Here is a 20958-nt window from a genome sequence, read left to right as displayed (position 1 = left end):
CCTGCGTTGAGCAGGGGGTTGGACTAGATGGCCTGTATGGCTCCTTCCAACTCTATGATTCTATTATTATTATTATTATTATTATTATTATTATTATTATTATTATTATTATTATTATTATTATTATTATTATTTAATTTTTAGACCGCCCTTCTCCCAATAGGTCTCAGGGCGGTTTACAACATAAATAGTTAAAACACAATAAAATCCCCATAAAAACCCCAATTAAAAGTTACATATAACATATAGCGGTGGTGGTCACAATTCTGATCTTAGTTCAGCCTGGTGGAGAGATTCTAAAATATATTCACTGAGGGGTTGTAGCCCAGTGGCAGAGCATCTTGTTGCCAAGCAGGTTCAATCCCCAGCATCTCCAGTTAGAATATTCGAGGAATCAGTGACAAGAAAGACTCTTCTTGAGACTCTGAAGAGCCACTACCAGTCTGACTAGGCAGTATTGACCTTGATGAACTAATGAAGTACTTGGTATAAGGCAAGAAAATTCACTAAGCTCAATCATGTTTAACACAAGCATTGTTATGAACTTTATATGCTGGCATTCCAGTGATTTTGTAGTAGCATTGTTGGTTCATACAAATATATAGCATCAGAGTTCATCAGGAATCATTTAATGTTAGTAAAACCACTAGATCCAGTTCTAGTAACACGGTATTTTATCTCCCTGTAAAGAAAAGTGGTTATATATAAAGAGGCTGCCTTTGACTGAATCAGAGTATTGATCAGTCTAGCCCACAATTGTTCACTCTGCCTTGAAGAAGTTCTCCAGAGACTCAGAAAAAGACAGGTTCCTCTCAGCAGTTCCTCCCTGCAGATGCATTTGAGACCATGCACATGCTAATCATTTTCTTTACTAGTGACGTGTATCTTTTTCACTCCAAATGATGATGAGGTTCAGCCACACGGCCAAGTGGCAGGGGCCATTTTTGGGTTTTAAGAATGGGATATTGCATTACAATGCAATACCCTGTTGGGTTTTTTTTTTAAATGCCCCAGGTGGCTTTACTACAGCAAAACCACTTGGGGCATTTTTTGTCCCTTCTGGGATGCCATAGTCACAGCCGTGGATGAGGAGGAGCCAGGCCAAGATGGCCGGACTCTTCCCTTCCCTGTGCCCCAGGCCCAATATAGGCACCTGGTGCCAAAAGGGAACATGGAATCCATGTTCACTTACCCCAGGACTAACAAGAGCCTGAGTTGGGCCAGGCCTGCGATTGCCCCAGCAACAATGTTATCTGGAATCAGGAACTTATCCGCTGGATGAGCGGTGAGGCAAGGCAAGTTCCTGGTGCGGAAAAGGTCTCATGCAGCCTATCAACGGCTCAGTTAGTTGACCATGACCATTGTTTCCTACACCTAGGTGAGGCTCAGATAATCTCTGCCTGCTCTATTTGCAAGCAATTCACTCCAGAGGTTTTTTGGGACTGATCTCCCAGCCTGAAAGCTGCCTTTTGAGAGCTTCAGAAGCTTTTCTCCATTGACATTAGGAACCAAGCACATCATCTCCTTGGAGGCTAGTTATATTGCTAGGGTGACAAATGTGACAGTGGACACTCTTAGTAGAGGCAGTTCATCTACACATGAATGAACAACACAGAAGCCATAAAGATGAAAACAAGTTTCAACTTACCTGTAACTGTTGGGCATTGAGTGGTCCTCTGTGCAGGCACACATCTACTTCTCATTGCCCCACTGTGGGATCCTTAGACATTTGAGGTCCTTCCATGGTGGCAAGAAGGTACTGAGGGAAGGAGCGCTTACCCTGACATGTGTCAGCTGAGTGGGAAAGAGTTGGCTTTTGAGGGGAGGGAAACATAGAACCATAGAGTTGGAAGGGCCCATACAGGCCATTTAATCCAACCCCCTACTCTACGCAGGATCAGCCCTAAGCATCCTAAAGCATCCAAGAAAAGTGTGTATCCAACCTTTGGTTGAAGCCTGCCTGTGAGGGGGAGCTCACCACCTCCTTAGGCAGCCTATTCCACTGCTGAACTACTCTGACTGTGAAAATTTTTTTCCTGATATGTAGCCTATATCGTTGTACTTGTAGTTTAAACCCATTACTGCGTGTTCTCTCCTCTGCAGCCAACGGAAACAGCATCCTGCCCTCCTCCAAGTGACAACCTTTCAAATACTTAGAGGGCTATCATGTCCCCTCTCAACCTCCTTTTCTCCAGGCTGAACATTCCCAAGTCCCTCAACCTATCTTCATAGGGCTTGGTCCCTTGGCCCCAGATCATCTTCGTCGCTCTCCTCTGTAGCCTTTCAATTTTATCTACATCCTTTTTGAAGTGAGGCCTCCAGAACTGCACACAGTACTCCAGGTGTGGTCTGACCAGTGCCGTATACAATGGGACTATGGCATCTTGTGATTTTGATGTGATGCCCCTGTTGATACAGCCCAAAATGGCATTCGCCTTTTTTACCGCTGCATCACACTGCCTGCTCATGTTTAGTTTACAATCCACAAGTACCCCCAAGGTCTCGTTCACACACAGTGTTACCTAGAAGCGTATCCCCCATCCAGTAGGCATGCTTTTCATTTTTCCGACCCAGATGCAGAACTTTAGGGGTATGAACACTTCAAATGTTCTAGAGAGATTTAGAAAAGAGATCTCTGTGACAGGCCTGCACAAGTGCAGTCCCATGTGTGTCTGCACAGAAGGCCTTTCGATGAACAACAGTTACAAATGAAACCTTGAATTTCAATTTCTTCCTGAACTATAGCATCACACTTCTATGTTCCTTTATGAAAATCAAGGGAAATGTAATATCCATCTAGGAGAGAAGGAACTAATAGGGATGGACACAAACCAGTTGACAAACTAAAGTTTGCCAGAAATTTTGGCTGGTTTGCAGTTTGCTAAAGTAATGTTTGCAGTGTTATGGTACCCACAGACATCCTTATTGGCACCCCTGAATTAAAGAATACACATGTACATATGACACACTTAATTTTACTGACCTGTATGGCATAATTTTATTTGCTTTATTTTATAATATTTTTTCCTGTCCAATTGTCAAATTCTAAATAACATACTTTACTTACAATGTAAATGTTAGAATCCATATAATTCAAAAGAAAATTAAAATAATATTTTGTTTATTTATATTGTAGTTTAATTTATTTTCATGTTGTAAAGTGTCTAATGCAATTTTTCCATAGAGAACAACCCGCAGACACATACTAGAGAGTAACCGGACTGCACAATCTGATGTCTGCCAAGAGGATAATGAGATAAGGTATTTTGACTTTATTTATTTGTTTGTTTGTTTGTTTTTAGCTTTATATACCTGTTCCCTGTAAACTGCCCTGAGCCATTGGGGGAGGGCGATATATAAATATAAATAAAATAAAATAAATAAATACCGTGGCTCTCAATTAATCTCATGGTGATTTACAATCCTTAGTATTTATTCAGATTAACATTTATGAAAAGCCCCTGTGGGCAGAGCACTGTCCGGGGCACATCCAGTGTCCAGACTTCACTTCTGTCCGCATAGTCCAATTGCTGGTCGTGACTGGATTGGTGCGGCCCCTGGAGCGCCTTCCTCCTGGAGCTGGCCACAAGTTGCGTGCCAAGCCTTGCAGTCAGACGCTGCCTGGCCAGCAAGGGCACCGCTCCTCTGCTGCCCTACCTTACCCACCAGCCCACCATGCCTGCCAGCAGCCACAATGGCCCAGCCGCCTCCGTAGACATTGCCCCAGCCTCCATCAGGGTGACAGACTCAGCCACCACATGCCACAACACTCGGCAGCCTTGCCCTCACCCCAGCTGCCAGCATGACACGTGGCTGTAGTGCTGCAGCCCTGCCAGCCTGCCTCCTGACACCTCGCTCCAGCTGTGCAATGGGACTCCAGGTAGGCCGGCAGTGGCTCCCTCTGTAAGGGCCCTCCGCTAGAGCCCGTTGCATTCCTAGCATGTAAAACAATAAAATGCAGTACAACCCCTAAAAACTAATTAAACATTAATAGATGGCACTATATCAGTGTTCTAAACTCCCATCCCCTGTTCAGTTTGCAGTCAAATGAGCTTTCTCATTGGGAACGAGGACAATGATCTAACAAACACCAGGGGATCCCCCATTGGTAACACCGAGACCCCACCCTGGCCTCAGCCATACGCATGGTGGAAGAACTCCATCTTGCAGGCCCTGTGGAAAGCTGGCAACTCTGGCAAGGCCCTTAGCTCTTCTGGGAGCTCATTCCATTGGGTTGGGGCCAGAGCTGAAAAAGCCCTGGCCCTGGTCAAGGCCAGGTGAATGTCCTGGGGGCCCGGGACAACCAGCAGATTCATACCCACAGAGCGAAGTGCCCTGCGGGGGGGCATAAGCAGATAAGTGGTCCCACAGATAAATATGGCCCAAGCTGCATATAGCCTTAAAGGTCAGAACCAGTACCTTGAACTTGATCCGGAAACAGACTTATAGTTTACCAGGGAAATTTTTTTATCGTTTTACCTGCTTGTTCTTAAGATTAAAATCATTTGCTTACTTCAAGTTCTTGTTATGAAAAGTATCTTATAGAGAACTTTGAGGGATAGTTTGTAAGCAGGAGTCTTTGTGTGAGAATACACACTCCTCTGCAGACATAATGCAGAGCTGGGCAAATTGCAGAATTGGGCAAGCACTGCTATATTTTATACTATTGTCAAGATAATCTTTTTGTATTACAGTTTCATTTTATATTTTTAGAATAGTTGTAAATTTTATACGTAGTTGTTTTTTATACCCCGCTTTTTACTGCCCAATGGAGTCTCAGAGCAGCTTACAATCGCCTTCTCTTCCTCTCCGTGCAACAGATAAACTGTGAGTTCTAAATTTTACAGAACTGTATTGTTGTGGCCTACCCTGAGCCCCCAGGGAAGGGTGGGCTAAAAGATGGGGTGGGGGAGAAAAGAAAGTATGACCTTGGAATGCAATCTAAGTAACTTTTGAATGTAATCTAAGATTCCTCCTTTTCTTATGGATTCTTCAACACACTTTAGTTTCTGACAGCATTTTAAAGAAAATCTGGACATGACTTCATTCCTCTCTAGAAATCATTGCAAACTCTACCATAAGATATTCTGAGGATTCCAAGAGAGTAGTGAAGTAACCTGTGTTTCTTTTCCTACTGATAGTCATCTCCTCCTTGTTCTCAGCCCACCCAGTCTCCCTCTGCTTGCCGGTCTAGCAGCTCTAAAGTTTATTGATCATCTAGTGCATAGTTTCACCTGTATTCTGCCACTACATTCTGCTGCTACAGAGAATTAGGACTGAGCCTTTCCCCTCCTAATATGGTGGCTAAAATGTATGGTTGCTTGTCTTTCAGTATGCTGCAGCAGAAAGAAAAGTCGCTTCTACAAGTGTAGCTGTTGTTTTTATTATACACTGTTACTGTTTCATGTCTGGGTAAGTTCTGCAAAAATGTCCCTTAAGTTTTTTTGAATGCTGGGTATTTTGAAATGTAGAGTTACTATCCTTATTCATGATTCCTCTATATATTTGTGAAACAGCCTTGGGGGGGTGGAACGTGTCCGGCTCCCTCAGGGTGCAGCCAGCGAAGGAGCGCCCGCGGCCGGCAGAAGCCTTGCCTGCCCACCGCCGCCGTTCTCCCTTTCTCCCGTTCTCCCATTGCCGCCGTTCTCCTGCACAGCCCCGCCACCCTCTTCGCGCGCCCTGCTAGTGCCCGCTGCATTTTGCCTGCAGCGGGCTTATTTACTAGTGTTTTTATATAAAACTAAATAACTGGTATCAAAGTTTGGTTATAAATGCCTGTACACATAATATGCACGTAAACACAGATCAATCAACAGATCATGGAAATCAATTATTCTCTCATACGCTCTCGCACACACACTTCACACAGTCCTATCTCCATTCTTTCTCCCACTTCATAAATACCATTCCCTCAATCATTTATAAATTTACCATTTCCTAGCCTCCACATTTCACTTCTCTCCATCTTTCATCCATCAATTTTCCCATTGCATGGCTTTACCACTCTCTGGATGTGGGCCTTGGCCACACTACTGGAAATGTAAATAGTAGAAGTAGAGTTAAAAACTTTTTTCATTAAGGATTTTTTAAAATTTTATTGTGGGGACGTTTTATGAATTTGTGAAATTGAAACTTGAGGAAAATACATCCATATGCTACTGAAATTTCCTTCTCTCTCTCTCTCTCTCTCTCTCTCTTTTTCTCCCCATCACCAGGCAGCTAACAGTTCCATGTTTGCTTCATAAATGAAGCAGCTTTAAGCATATTTGTATTCCTTCTGGAGTGACAGACTGAGTCTGCACCTGTTGTTGTTGTTGACGTGACTCCATATTGAGAATATAGAGCTGTGGACAAAGAGTGTGCTGCTGTGAAACCAATATTGAGTTAAACATCAACAAATGAGAATGCATCGAGATGGACTGTATTTTAAATGAAGATAAGGATGGTCACTTTGCATCTTGGAATTCGTAGTGGATTTTAACAATGCAGTGAATAATGAACCAACACCAAAAGTCCAAAGGAAGTTTCATTTTATGGAAATTCTGAGTAGGAGGAAAATACTGAAATGAATGAGAATAATATAATCTTCACTTCTGTAGATAAGACTCGCAAATAATGTTATGCAATGGACTAACATGCTAGATGTATATCTGGAAAACTGGGTCACGTTGAGGGAAGGCCACATAAAATGCTTTATCTCTTGTAGAGTGAGTGAGGTTGCATTCAATTTCATACAAAGTGATCAAACGCTTGGGCAAAGCTATTAGTGGCCATTCAAGAGACATAATAAACTTTGGATCAGTGGAACTAACACAGGGCTACTGCAATAATATGGAATATTGATTGCTGGGATATAGGGAAACTCCCTTTAAAGTTTCAGTGAGAGAAGAGAAAAAGAATAACAGTCAGCATCTAGGATAGAAAACTACCATCATGCCTATTCAGAATGCTTATGGACATGCCCTACAATCCTTGGCATTTACAAAAATCAGGTCATCTTGAAGATACCAAGGTTTAGTTTAGCTTTTCCTGTATGTCACATTATATGTGCAAGAAAATTTAAGAGTAATACACATTTCATCACTTAGCATTCTCCATTATTTATGATTAGTTCAGCTCAAATAAAAATGAAAAGTTTTCTTCTAAATAGTTGTCAGTGTCTTGATATTATTTGTAATAAAAGGCATGGAAAGCAGAACGAAGGCTGAAAACATGGTAAACTGTTATATACAAATATAAAGGGGACATTAGATGTTATCTTTCAATTATGTAGAGTACTTAAGTTATTTTCCCCCTATACACAAGACTGTGTCCTGTGAAATAGTTGTATCACCCCATATTCCAAATTACTAATACAATAAGGTGAAGCTGTTCTAAATTTAAACTATTGATAAAATGTTCATTTGTAGTGTATTCACAAATATATACTTAAGAAATGCTTTATTTAAACTTAAATATTTTCACAGATTTATTTATTTTTCATATCTGTCACAAGCTATTAGAAATAATATATGGGAACCTATAGAAAATGTTTAGGACTGATCAAATAACACATATACATAATTCCTAAAACACTGTCTATAAATTATTTTGGCCTAGTTTTGAAACATATTAAGGCATAAAGAATATTGCTCCAATACTCAAAAGCACTATCTGTGTGTACATCCAATGGAGATGCATGGAGAAGTTCTTAGTAGTAGATCACATCTTTTGCATCTACTGGGTCCCAGGTTCAGTCCCCATTATCTCCCGCTAAAAGGTCTCAAGTTGTAGGTGTTGGGAAGGAGCTTGATTTGAGAGTCTGGGAAGCCACTGTGAGGCATAGTAGGTGATGCTGAGCTACAAGTACCAGCAGTCTAGCTTGATATGGCCAGTTTATATAGTTGCATGACATGCACTTTAGATGCATTCTCAAATCCATATTATGATGTTGTTTTCTGGATTTGCTAGATAGAGTCTTTCAATACAAATGGGGAGGCACTCCCACATCTGGGACCACTGGTTGTTGCATACATAGTTGCTCACAGCTGCATCTCAATCAAAACATGCAGCTGCGAATTCCAATCAACCTTTTCAAGTCACTATCTTGAAATCTGCAAATCTAAAGTATACAGAAAGATTTGCTTGGATTGTGTTCTAGTACAGGTCCTGACAAGGAGGAAACCAGACCCTTGGTCAACAGTAACATGCCCCAATAATTCATCACACACTTTATAAACATCCATTACATTTCACATTCCAGCAAATGTTCTAAAAGAAGATTATGTCTGCAATACCAGAAACCTGCTTTTTCTCACTTTCATAGTGAACAAAGAACCTGTTTGTATTCCATCAATATGATTTTGAAGGTAATATTGCAAACTTGTTGGAAATCATAGTACATATTGTGCAAAGCTTAGTTAGGGTTGCCACATTCTCTTTACCCTTGCAATGGAACAAGACAAATTTAAGGTCAAGAGGCATTCACAGAGCCAACTAAAAATTCCAAGTATAATCCTAGTGGCATTGCCATGCTTGCATAACTATCATTGTTCTTGTTTTGAATTTAAATAACCCCCATTAGCAGAAGTTGAATAGCATTCCATCAAAATTGAAGCTGAATAATTATTTTGACAGTTTGTATGTTTTCTTGGCGTTTTTTGCTTGAAAGGTTTGGCTGAGTGGTTTGGGCCGTCTTAGCTAAATGTCATGAAGATTAAATATCTGGAGAGTATTTCACTGCATAGGATTAACATTTGGTAACCCAATTTTGAAAGTTTTAATGTATTTACGTGGCAATTTGTTTTGGTTGTGTTCACCCACACATGCCTCCCTCACTTTTTTTTTTTGCTTTTGCTTTTGCAGTTTAGTGGGATAGGGCAAGAATGTGAATTCTAGAGTTGCCAGAATATAATTTATTAGGCTGAAGAGTCTCAACTCCACCACAAAGGTATAATTGGTGTCCTTGTACTAGTCCTATCACAGCAGCAATCTGTAGAGAACCAAAAAGGCAAAGAGATCAATTCTGTTATCAAATTCGTTGTTTTTCATGGCAAGCTTGGCAGAACTTTGCAAGATTCAGTTTCCACTTTGCTTTCAACAGTTCTTGAATAATTCTTTAAGGAAATACACTGGATAGAGAAAGGACAGTTTTAAAAAAGGACTAAGTATGTTGACAACAACACACACTGAAGATCTCATTATACAAATTAATTAATTCCTTTTACACCATTGTGATAATTCAAAATAAGGACTGTGACAGGGTGGACTTTCTGTCCTTTCAAAGCAATGGCATTTCTTCAGAAAAAAATGTGTAAAAATGTCTTGGGTAAGGTACACAGCACTTTGTGGAATGAGGTGACATAAAATGGGATTTCTTTTAATTTATATTCCAGTTCCTTACAGAGTTTGTGAAACATGTATCAGGTGAATTCACTAGAATTTTTAATGATTTCTTTGTGAGAATTGACAGCAACTACTGGTGGACAGATATTAATATGCCTTTTTACAATGGTGTTTACTTGAATACCTTGCAGTGCAGTTTTATGCAGGTAATCTAGTCTAATCCCATTGAAAGTCGTCGTTTTAGACTGGTATAACTCTGCATAGAATTGTACTGTCTTTAGTACTTGCTTCGGTGAAATTCTGTTTTAGACATATGTTTAAAATCAATGTCCCATCTAATGAATTATGTGCATACTCCTTTTTCTCCTACATACATTGATAGTCTCCAGACTATGTATCAGCCAAATGTTTAATTTTAAAAAACACCCCACTTCTTCATTGTTTCAGTCACTTGGAATAAGAATTATGTGATAGTTCTGCTGTATAAATAGTAATTACATTCACCTATATTTCAAAAGAAACCATGTTAAAATATTTAGGTTCTTGGCGCTCAGAGATTTCAGGCTCCTCCTTGGAAAGAGCACAGTTTGCTGATTGTATCATGATCAAGAAGAGTGTGTATATATTGATGTAAACATCAATACAAACTTGTGTATTTGTATCCTGATTGAAGATTGATCAACCAAGTTCATAAACATGTAATGTGTATGTATATATGTGTCCTCTTAAAAATAGATGTATACTCTTGTCCTTTTTTATATTGGTTGAATCTGGAAGTACATTATATACATATACTTTATTGTTCTAAATAAAGAATTTTATGCACTGCTGTTTAATGAACTGAATACATTATTTTCATTCATTCATAAAAATATCAAATCCAAGGCTGAATCTGCATGGAACGTCCAATTCCAATCCCAGGTCAATTCAATCCCTGCTGTCTACACTGAATGCGATTTCCATTTTGATTTTGAGCAATTTAAATTTTTCATCTGCACCAAGCATGATTGATCTGGAGTGACCCTACCTTTCCCCCGCAATATCCTGGAGTGGATATAACCCTCGATATTTGAAAAACTGGCACGAATAAGCATGCAGCTGTCTGCTTTCCCCAAAATAACTTGCTGCTGAGCCTCCAATGCTGTAGAAAAGCCCTGATTGGCCAAGGCATCAGTTCCTGGTTCCCAGGTTGCAAGGCTTCCCTTAAAGGGGAAGCCCTAACTTCTCTCAGCAGAAGCTCCAGAAGCCCTAACTTCTCTCAGCAGAGATTTGCCTATTGGATTTATTCCCCCTCCTCTGCTGTCTCCAATCCTCTCCCCCCTACCTCCATTCAATTGGGGGGGAGAATAGAGGAAAACCCGAGTTCAAATTGATCTGCATTCAGCAAGATCCACAACAGAATAAACAAAGTAAGTGCAGAATCAGCCCAGGACTACCTTGTTCTTTAGTGGAGTCCTTCTGCAGCGGCCCTCAATGGAAATACCTAGGTAACACTAACACAATTTTATAGCTCATGCTATTTTGATGACAGTGTAATTAAATCTCATTTTGGGGGTTTGGTGAGGAAAAAAATTAATTACTCCTAAAATAAGGCCAGTGGGGAGAAAGGGAGGTTTGCCGCAAAAAATGTCTTTGCAGTAAGCACATTCACATGCATGTGTGTGTGTCTGTACTTTTGCTCTTGCGTACGTGTATACATGTGTGTGCGCGTACTCGTATATATTCTGATGTGTATACGTTTGTATACGTTTATATACATGTGTGTGTGCATACTTCATGTCTTATCATATGCAGTGGTATATCTAACTAGGCAGATGATTCCAACAAGAACTGTTAGAAGATTCATTGTTCAATCCTAAACAGAGTTATATCATCTAAGACTGTAATGGAATTAGAAGAGTGTGACTTTGCTTAGGCTTTCATTTTCAATCATATTCTCATATTATATTACCTGTGCATATTGTGCAAGGGAATTGAGTTTTCATTAGCATTTGTTTTTTTCCCCCTAATCTCAAAAATGTCTGATGTATATATATTTGAAATTTTTGAAAACATTTTTAGGTACAGAATATGGATAACCAGTTATATTAAATCCAGACAAGAATGAAGAAATTAAGGGATCCGTGAAACTGTGAAATGTTATTTGATATGATCCATACCTTCTATCTGGTGAAAAGGTTTTTGCCTGACAGCCAATATTCATATCACAGTGCACTCTACAAGGGCACTCTGAGGGCTATTGATATCTTCAGATATAAAATGAGCATATAATTTTATTCATATAAGAAGTCATTTTGGTGATCCCACAAATGCAGAATCCACTGCTCCTGGACACTTGGCTTGAACACCTTTTAAAACAGCTCCCTGTCTTAAAATGTTTGGCTGCTTTTCAGTGATTTGAAATTCAGAAGCACAATAGAGTCCTAATATTTGTTGTATCGATTGACTCCAATTTCTTATTGTATTGAGCTTTCAGAAGGGGAATGTCTGGAAAAATGTGCTAGTCTCCTTCGAAGGCTGGCAGCCATGGGGTGGACAATCATGCACTCAGTTGCAAGCCATCTAGGGGTATACAAATATACACTGAGATACCAGGATGCTACCACCTAGCAGGAGCAAAAGTATGTGGGGCAGGAAGACTCATTAATTGCTCAGCAACAAACAAAGAGAACCAAGAAAATTAAATGCAAATGAATCTGTGCTATATCTTTCTCTTTACTGATGCTGCTGCTTGTCAGGAGAACTCACTTGCAAGGGATAATTTCCTCCATCTGCTCAGCCTTGGCTGCTTATCTTCTTTTATCGGTATTGTTATTTTAACTGAGTTTTTTTAACTTTGTAAAGTTCTTTGCATTCTGCTTTATTTTAAAATATTGAAATAAAAATGTTCTGCACAACACTAACCTGGACTGTTCAGTTTGTTATGTAGTGATGCTGCAGAGCACGTATTTGTGTGTGCTGTCCAGTGCACATTCCTGCATGTGCTTCAGTTATATGCTCTCCCAAGTGTACAAATATGAGATTCATAGCAAGTTTTACAGTAATTTCCCAGCCCCAAACTTCTTCTGGCCAATAGGTGGATTCCCAAGGAACTGAACAGTGTTCTGAGTAATATCTGTTTACTGGAGATATTCCACAGGCAACCTAATCAACTTCTGACGTTAAGGAAAGAATCTCATTCTTGCAGCCACAATAAGTCTCCAAATGGAAGGTTGTGCAGATCTCTGGGCAAAAAGTAAATGCAAAACCACCAACATAACATATTGGGGTATGATTCAAAGACCATTGCTCCAGTAATTGAATCAACTTCTGTATGTTGGAAAGAAGGCAGTAGAGATAGATTTGTAGACCACCCACATATAATTTCTTTAAAAAAAAAACAATAACATCATTGTAGAATGAAAGGTAGAACTCCTGCTTGCACCTATAAGCCAGATTCTCAGATGATGTAAAACATCACTGCTCTATGCCTTTTAGCATGGCTACATCAGTTTACATTAGGAGAAAATCCAGTCCAATGACTCAAACATAATTCTAGCAGACACACTAACATGGAGTATTTTCCATATGAGTTATCAAAAACCATTTCTGCGGGACATTTCTGAAACAGAAGACTTCAGGGTTTTAACTTACTACAAAGAGGCAGGCTGGTTCAGCAGTTCAAGCTGCATGGTAACTTTAAAAGTTCAAAATCTCTGGCTGACTCACTATCAATTTTTACACATCTAAACAGCAATAATTATAAAGAAGTTGAAACATCCTGATAATATTTACACAGATACATGCCTCTCATTTTTAAAAGTGCAGGCTCTTACATGTGTCTAGAGGGTTTCTCTGGCCTAGTTTTAAAATTCAGTGTATGAGTTTATATCACTTTTGGATATGCCTAGAACTTGTCTAATTTTTGCTTACAGCTGAGTCTTGTCACCCTGCACAAAACAGTTCCCCAACCTGTGAATGATTTTGCAGGAGATCACTGGAGCAAAAGCACAGATAGAAAATTCCTGATGCACATGTAAAAAACCCACCATCCATTTATTTGAATTCCACCTTCTGCTTGGCAGAAAATGGAACTCAAGCAAAATAACTATATTTTTAAAAAATCACATAGAATGCTGGGAGGAATATAGACATAGACCATTGCTTACGAACATTCATCTCATACGTTACCAGTTATGGCCACTGCATATGACCAAACTGAAGCCTGCATCATCCTGAGATGCTGTTTCCGGTAGACTGCATATATATCTAAGTTGTTCAAGCATAGTCTTAATCACTGATAAGCCCATGATATTTAATATGATATTTCAGACTTACATGCAGCCTTGGATGTTAGAAACCAGTTCACCTCATACGTATTCAGTTGGGAACATGTGCGATAAAAACTTAATGAACCTGGGCAGGATCTCCAGGTAGAATGTAGGGCACAACTGGAAATGAAGGCCAAAGATAGAGTCAAGAAGGCCTCAGCCACATGGGTCATGTTCTGAAAAAAAGCTTTCTGTTCAGCTAAAATGAATCTGAAAAGGAAAAAAATAGAGTTTGTTCTCTTGCTTTTCTTGCAACCGGCCCAACAACCAGTACAAGGTTTCCTTATGCTCAGTTGACAACTCTATTGCCAATCCAGTACAACGGGAATGTTGGCAGGAATGTTGATAAAAAGCCTTCGATTCCCGTTGTGCATCTTTTGTCTTCTTTAGAAGTGATTTTAGCTTGTCTTTAACAATTTGGAAGCAATATAGAGCTGACTCTATAAACAAAGGCTGAACTCTTGACTTGTGCCTTCGCCATAGCCTATGGAAAGAGACTAGAAACTCAAAGCAGGGATTGCATTTTTCCTTCCAGATACGTGTGAGATTTTGGGCTTCTGGCCAGTTTCAAACACAAGGACAATTTTCTGTATTTTATTGGCAAAGTACTGCATTTTCTTGAGCTCATGGAAAAAAATTATTTGAAGAAATGTCTCTTTGTTTGTAGCCTATTGTGTCGTGATGAATAAAGCTTCATAGTAAAATAGTCCCAATGAAAGAAGCTGAAAGGAAGTGTGTGTGGTTTGTGTCAGTTTAAGCGACTGCAGTTGAAATGCCAGACTGTCCACATATTAGACATTCCTCCTTGTCATGCCTTACATTCTACTTGTTGACTATTATGTTGTCCAGCATAGTAATCTGCCTTGTCCATAAAAATGAATGTCAAATGTTGGGAAGTTCTGAGAAAGCAGGGTTCACGGTTGTATAAAAGGGTCCTACAGGCATACAGAAGTGTACCACTTTCTTTATGCATGAGTAAATATATGTCTTATTTGACCTCTGAGCTAATTAACTAAGGATGAAACCTAACAAGGAACTAGAAGATTTGCCAGCAGATCTTCAATGTGTTTTTCATGGTAAATATCTGTGATGGACAGTAAATGGTTAATGATAGTCTGAGATCCCTAAACAACAGGGCATTAAAATCCCTCTTCAGCTGAGCATTCAGTTGGAAGTTGACAGTGGGAGAGCAAAGCAGTCTGTGAGAGGATCAAAAATAATCCTGAGTTAGGGAAGTGGGAAAGGTCCCCTTTGGCCACCAGCAGGATTGCCAGTTCCAGGCTGGGGAACTCTGAGGGATGGAGTCTGTGGAGGACAGGGACTTCAGTGGGTACAATGCCATACAGTCCACCTTTCAAAGCATCAATTTTCTCCAGGGGAATTGATGTCTCTAATCTGGAGTGGTTTTGTAATTCCAGGAAATAACCAAAGGCTGGCATCCCTAAATCCCTATCAAGACTGAGGGAAATAGCTCCTAGAAGATGGGGGTGATCCCTAGCCAGAAGTTAAGGAAGGAACCTGGATCTTGTGTAAATGTTCCTGCCTTCACCAATATTAATGTCTATAGGACCAAGGAGCTATTTAATTTCATTTTATTCAGGCCATATACCTGTAGGCCATATACCATAATTTAAGAATTTAGAATAACAAAGCAAAAATTAGCCACATCAGTGGCCACTAGGGAGTAATCTTAGCTTAGCTGTCCTCAGTAGCTGAATACTTTAACAACCATTTCAAGAATTTTTTTTCTCTGGCCTCAGCATGTTTTGGGCAATTGAGAAAAGCAAGCATTATTGAGTCAACTGCTAGTAAAGAGCAGTCACAAAAACACTGTCTGGGGACATCCTTGTTTATTTATGTAAGAAAAAAATGCCAAGAAGTCTCAAGTTTTAACAACATGCATGAATAACAGAAACAGTTACTTGTTTGTGACAAATTACCTGGTATTTATTTTTATACAATTACTGCAGTCCTGTTACATGCTCACCTCATAAGTCTTATATCTGATTCTTACATGACCATTTGCCCTCAAAATAAAATAAGTTTTGATTTTACCATTAGCTTCTTCTATGCCACTATAAAACAAGGACAAAAAAAAGGATTTGAATTTCTCCCTTCAGTTCCTCAGCCTGGGCCAGCATTTGTTAATATACTTTCAAACAACTGGGTGAGACAGCCAGAGAAAACCAAAGAAAGGGGCTGTTCAGTGAAGAATAGCATAAAGGGAAATCCATGAAGGATCCTGATTTGTATCATTCTCAAGTGATCACTTTCCCAGGCTTTACTCTCCCATCTGTTGGCCATGTTGGAGAAAATATACAGATTGCTTGTCGAATACCTGTATGTTTGTCCTAGGCAAGGAACGTGAGGAGAGCCTGGGGAAATGGGCTCTGGGGGAAAAAGAATTTGCATTCAGGATTCATAGAAGACACCTTTGCCATTTTTTCCTGATTTTGTGGTAGGACAGTATTTGTTTGGAATTAGAGCAACTTTGGAAGAAAAAGATGCTGAAAATCCACTCACGGGTATTTCAGACTGTCATTTGACTTGATTGGTAAAACTGTTATCTCTATTAATTTAAGACATTTTTATATGACCCTTTCCCCTTATCATGGTTAATAGTAAGGGAAAGTCGATGGAGGAAAGAGTTCACATCTTCCCAGTAGCCTCACAGATCCTCATTATTGATCTCTCATGTCTTATCTGGTTTGCACTGTGTTTCTGGGAACTGTTGTACTGTAACTCACACACTTTATTGAGAGAAAAGCATAACGGCATGCTGACTGTCATTGGCAGTGGCAATGGTAAAACATTCACCATATTCCGACATCTGCTGGAAAAGCAAAATATTGGTCCCTGTGGATAGCAGATTCAGTGCCATACAGCTCACAAGAGCAAACAAACAACCATCAGGGTTTACACAGCATCATATCAAAACTCCCTCTAAGCCAATGAGCCAGCAGAACAACACTTAGAAAAGAAAAATTTAACAGTGCATTCCTCTTCTGCGGCAAGATCTGTGGATTGTAAAACATTCTTGCCCTCATACATCTGCAGAGGCCTTTCCTTCTCACTCCCCATCACTGCTGATCTCCATTGCCTTGCAGGGGAAGACCTTTTGCCATAAAATACACGAGACAACTTCTTCTTTTTGGCATAAATAGGCCACAACTTTTTAATGATAATTGTTAAGCGTTGGAAAGCATGGGGAAAGGAACCAGCCCTCTCATGGCCCGCCAGCCACAAGGCAGCCAGTTAAATATGGACTCAGAAGAAAAAAGGAAATAATGAGGCACAATGATACAGTAGTCTTCTCTATGTTTATAAGTGAAAAGGTTATAAGATAAAGTCTAAATGGTCAAACATAAAGAGTCAACCAAAACGGGATCCTAGGTTAAGTGACCCGCTTTCTGTTTTATCTTCATCAGTGGTTGCTCTTCCAATATACTGTCATAGTAATAGTTGTAGTATCACATTGGCAAAATGCTCATAATCATCTGGGAATTTCATAAAGTGATTTATGATTAAGTCCCAATTGCCATTTAAAATGTTTATTTAGAACACTTTCATACCACCTCTGCAAGGCAGTTTACAAAATAAAAGTAAAGCAATACATTAAAAGACATTAAAGCCCTAGCTCAGCATAAAAACAGAGATCAATGAAAGACCACAGATAGCTGAAAGAAACAGTTTTCAGGCTGAAATAGTGTTGTAAACACACACACACACACACATCACTGAAAGCTTGGGTGAATAGAAATATTTTGGCCTGGTATCTAAATGAAAATCATGTAGGCCAGTTGAGATTCAAATGATTCCCCTCTATTGTATTCAGGAATACAATGGGCACTAGAGTGGGGGGGGGGGAGAACTCTACTGCGGCCTCCCCCCGCCCCCCCCAGAATCTGGAAAGGCTACAGGCAGCTGTTAGGGCCGTGTGTCCCTGGCTGAGGCTGCAATTGGGTGGCTCGGTCATCTAGGGGTGAGGCACCCTCCCAGGGAGCCCCAAGGCCCAAGGGTTGGAGGCTTCCAGCTGGCAGTGGCAATTCTAATGCGGCAGGGATCTGCAGCCTCTGAGCCTCAGAGGGAAGTAGAAAGAGGAGGGGTGGTCAGGAATGGGGGAAGGAAAGAGATTGGCTAACCGCTGGACAGACAGGCAAGCCGGTTGGAAAAGGAGGAGGAGGCACTCGGGGGTGGGACAGCTGCCTTGAGTGGGTGTTAAGTGCTGAGTGGCACTTAAGCCATGAGACCACGCTCCTTCGCCAAGCCCTTACCAGAAATATTAAGTGGAACAGATTATAGCTTGCCTCATTTCTAATTACCTAATTGCTTTCTAATAAACTTAATGCAGGGGTGGACTGGGGAAAAGTCTGCAGAATCAGTGTGGGATATCTTTTATAAAGCCCTGTGAGAAAAATCAACCAGATCCCACAAGAGATTTTTATTTCAATGCCATTACAAAGAAAAACAAAACATAGCTTCATTTATTGCTTCCAAATGCCCACAAAGAATGAAATTTATGAGCTAAGAAAATGTACAATACATGCTGCACCAACCACAATTTACAATAGAGAAATAAGCCAGTAAAATTATAATGGTGTGTTCTCCCTCCAAAGACTATTAACTTTGAAAAAGGAGCCTGACAGAACTATTTAGCTGAACAGCAAGTAGCTGTCCTGTAATTAAGAGAAACCTCCTGACTGGTGTTTGCTAAGTTCAGTCCACTCATTTATATTCCAGATCACGTGTTTAAAAGCAGAAATGGCGTCACATTTGAAACTGACTTTGTGCTGCATAATGTTGAAAAGAAAGAACAAATTATCTCCATATTAAACTGAATGTAGATATTCAGTCAGCTCAAGAGATATTCACAGAATAAATCATAGAATCGCATTGGAAAAGACCATCCAGGCATCTAGTGCAACCCCCTGGCTCAATGCAGGATCAACCTAAAGCATCCATGATAAGTATCTGTTCAGTCGCTGCTTAAAAACCATCAGGGAGGGGGAGATTACCACCTCCTCAAGCAGCTGATAGCACTGCTGAACAGCTGAAATGAATGATGCTCTCCTCACTTTGCCTTATCCTTCCTAATAATAGGTCAGGCGTAAGTAAACATAATATTATATTCATGCTTATTACATAATTCACAGTTTGCACTATTCATTATGTACCCTACTTCCCAGTTTGAGATCAGATGATGAGCTCTCTCCACAGGTGTAACCTTCATCAGACACATGGCTACATAAGAGATATAAATTTAAATGACTGCTTTTGAAGGTTTTTAATTTAAATTTTTAAATTATAATTTAATTTATATAGCATCAAATCCTACAAAAGTGGAATGTTAGCTATCTTGAGAAATTTAGTGGAAAGATGTGGATACAACACAAATTTAGTGACCAATGGCACCTTTAAAACCAACAAATATTTATTTAATATTTATTGAATGAATAAATATGATTAAAGCTCATATTTATTCAAGGTATGAGCTTTTGTGTGCACGCACACTTCCTCAGATACAATATGAGGATACAAATAAATAAATATTTATCTTTAATTGTAAAAATTTAATTGTAAAAACTTGATCTACTATTGTTGGATACCAGCATTCAAATCATTAATGAAGTGGTGATTGCCTGTTATATCATCAAATAAACAACTAAAACAGCAAACATTATTACAAACATCCACTGGAAACTTAAGCAAATTTAAATATCACACTTAATGTTCACCTCTGAGTGACAATTATTTATGTTGTATTTACTGCAGAAATTTAGTACTCATAAAAGCACAAAGCTTTGTCCACCATACTAAAGTTTAGAAAGCCAAATCCTGCCCTAGATATATTAAATGTGAGTTCATAAACTTATGTATACCATATAATCTAATCAGACCCATGGAATCAAACCCATCTCAATGTGGGGTTAGGACTGCAATCCAAGTGATCTTGTCCCAGAATAAGACACAAAGTTTATGCTACTGTTCCAATACTGTTGCTGTGAAACTAGGTGGGTCATCAATAACCTTAAACCAGCATAAGAATACAAGTGGGGGGGTGGGCATAGTGCTGGCATGATTGCATTTATTTTAAAACAGTTATAGCTAACTTTTCCCCTTGTGGAACTCAGTATAAATAAAACATTATAAAAACACTATTAATAAACCCATGAAAGTTACAATTTTAAAACACAAATGCAACTATCAACATAATTAAAATCATCATCATCACTACTAAACATAAAATTGAAGTTGCGTGCAGCCAACTCACTCCCTATCTGATTGGCCCTCCTGGGCTATATTGCCAATAGGGAGAGAACACTTCACCAATCCATTCAAACTGTCTGCAGTCAACTAACTCCTGATTGGCCATCCTTGGGTCTGTGCTGGCAATAGGGAGAGAGCACTCATCCAATGAGGGCCAATAAGTTCAAATTGCACTCTGCTAATGAGCCAATCATTTCAAATTGCATACAGCCAACTCACTCCCTACCTGATTGGCCCTCCCCGAGGCTGTGAATTACCAGTATTCTTTCTTCTATTTATATAGATAGCATTTGAAATAAGAAATTTAATTTTGGCAATACATTCATTTTGATTGGTGAAATTCTAACCAGTGATGAGATTTTTAATTGTTTCCACCGAGATAACTCTGCTTGTATCATTTTCAAAGTCTCATAAGTTGTTTTTGAAGAGTACAATTTCGTCCAGTCACATTTATCCCTAGACATTTAATAAGTTCAGTGAATACTGTGCATTTTATCCTCTTTATACTATCTTCTTCTTGCTGTTGCATAAAGAATTTCATTATCATTTTTGTCTTCTTCCTATTAATTTTATATCCTGAAAGGGACTTCCTTCTCCCCAAATAATGCAGGTCTAATCTCTGCTTCCTTGAGCATGGGTGATGTGGGTAAGTGCCAAGACGGGGCCTGTTTGATCATTCCCTACCCCATGTGAATCTCACATGATATCTGTCAAATAAGTGGTAGAAGTAAAAACCTGCACAATTGAATTAACAGGGACCCCAAGACAGCAGCCCATTTGTAAGTGCTCTGATTTAGCCTCGGCTTAGCCATATGATGTGGCATGGTATGCAGCTCAGTCACCAGTCAAGGATCAGCATGAGGAGTACATAAGCTGCAGTGAACAGAAATAATTTACATATCAAGATATGCAGCCTGGAGCAAGACCAATCTGTACTATCCTCGCATCTAGACAAACATGATACAATCTAAGATACAATCAAGAACATACAAGTGGGAAATTGGTTGACTTTGTATAAACAAAAATACCCCAAATCAACCCAAGATCAGTGACTGAG

At 39.5% G+C, this 20958-nt stretch overlaps 1 protein-coding gene across 5 annotated transcripts in view; it reads left to right on the top strand.

Annotated features, from left to right (window-relative positions):
• Positions 1-12227, top strand: part of KITLG (KIT ligand) — a 76762-nt gene extending 64535 nt beyond the window's left edge. For 4 of the 5 annotated variants that reach the window (XM_077338995.1, XM_077338998.1, XM_077338997.1 and 1 more), the window contains 3 exons: positions 3185-3261; positions 5333-5412; positions 6216-12227. In XM_077338995.1, coding sequence (XP_077195110.1) covers positions 3185-3261; positions 5333-5372 — 117 coding nt within the window. In that variant the 3' untranslated portion in view covers positions 5373-5412; positions 6216-12227. The remainder of the gene's footprint in view (positions 1-3184; positions 3262-5332; positions 5413-6215) is intronic. The other variant, XM_077338994.1, reaches the window with a different exon arrangement.
• The last annotated feature ends 8731 nt before the right edge of the window (positions 12228-20958 follow it).

Source organism: Paroedura picta, chromosome 5 (genome assembly GCF_049243985.1).
Source record: "Paroedura picta isolate Pp20150507F chromosome 5, Ppicta_v3.0, whole genome shotgun sequence".
NCBI classification, from domain to species: domain Eukaryota; kingdom Metazoa; phylum Chordata; class Lepidosauria; order Squamata; family Gekkonidae; genus Paroedura; species Paroedura picta.
Note: the sequence above shows the minus strand (reverse complement) of the source record. Positions and strands in the feature narration are given on the sequence as shown.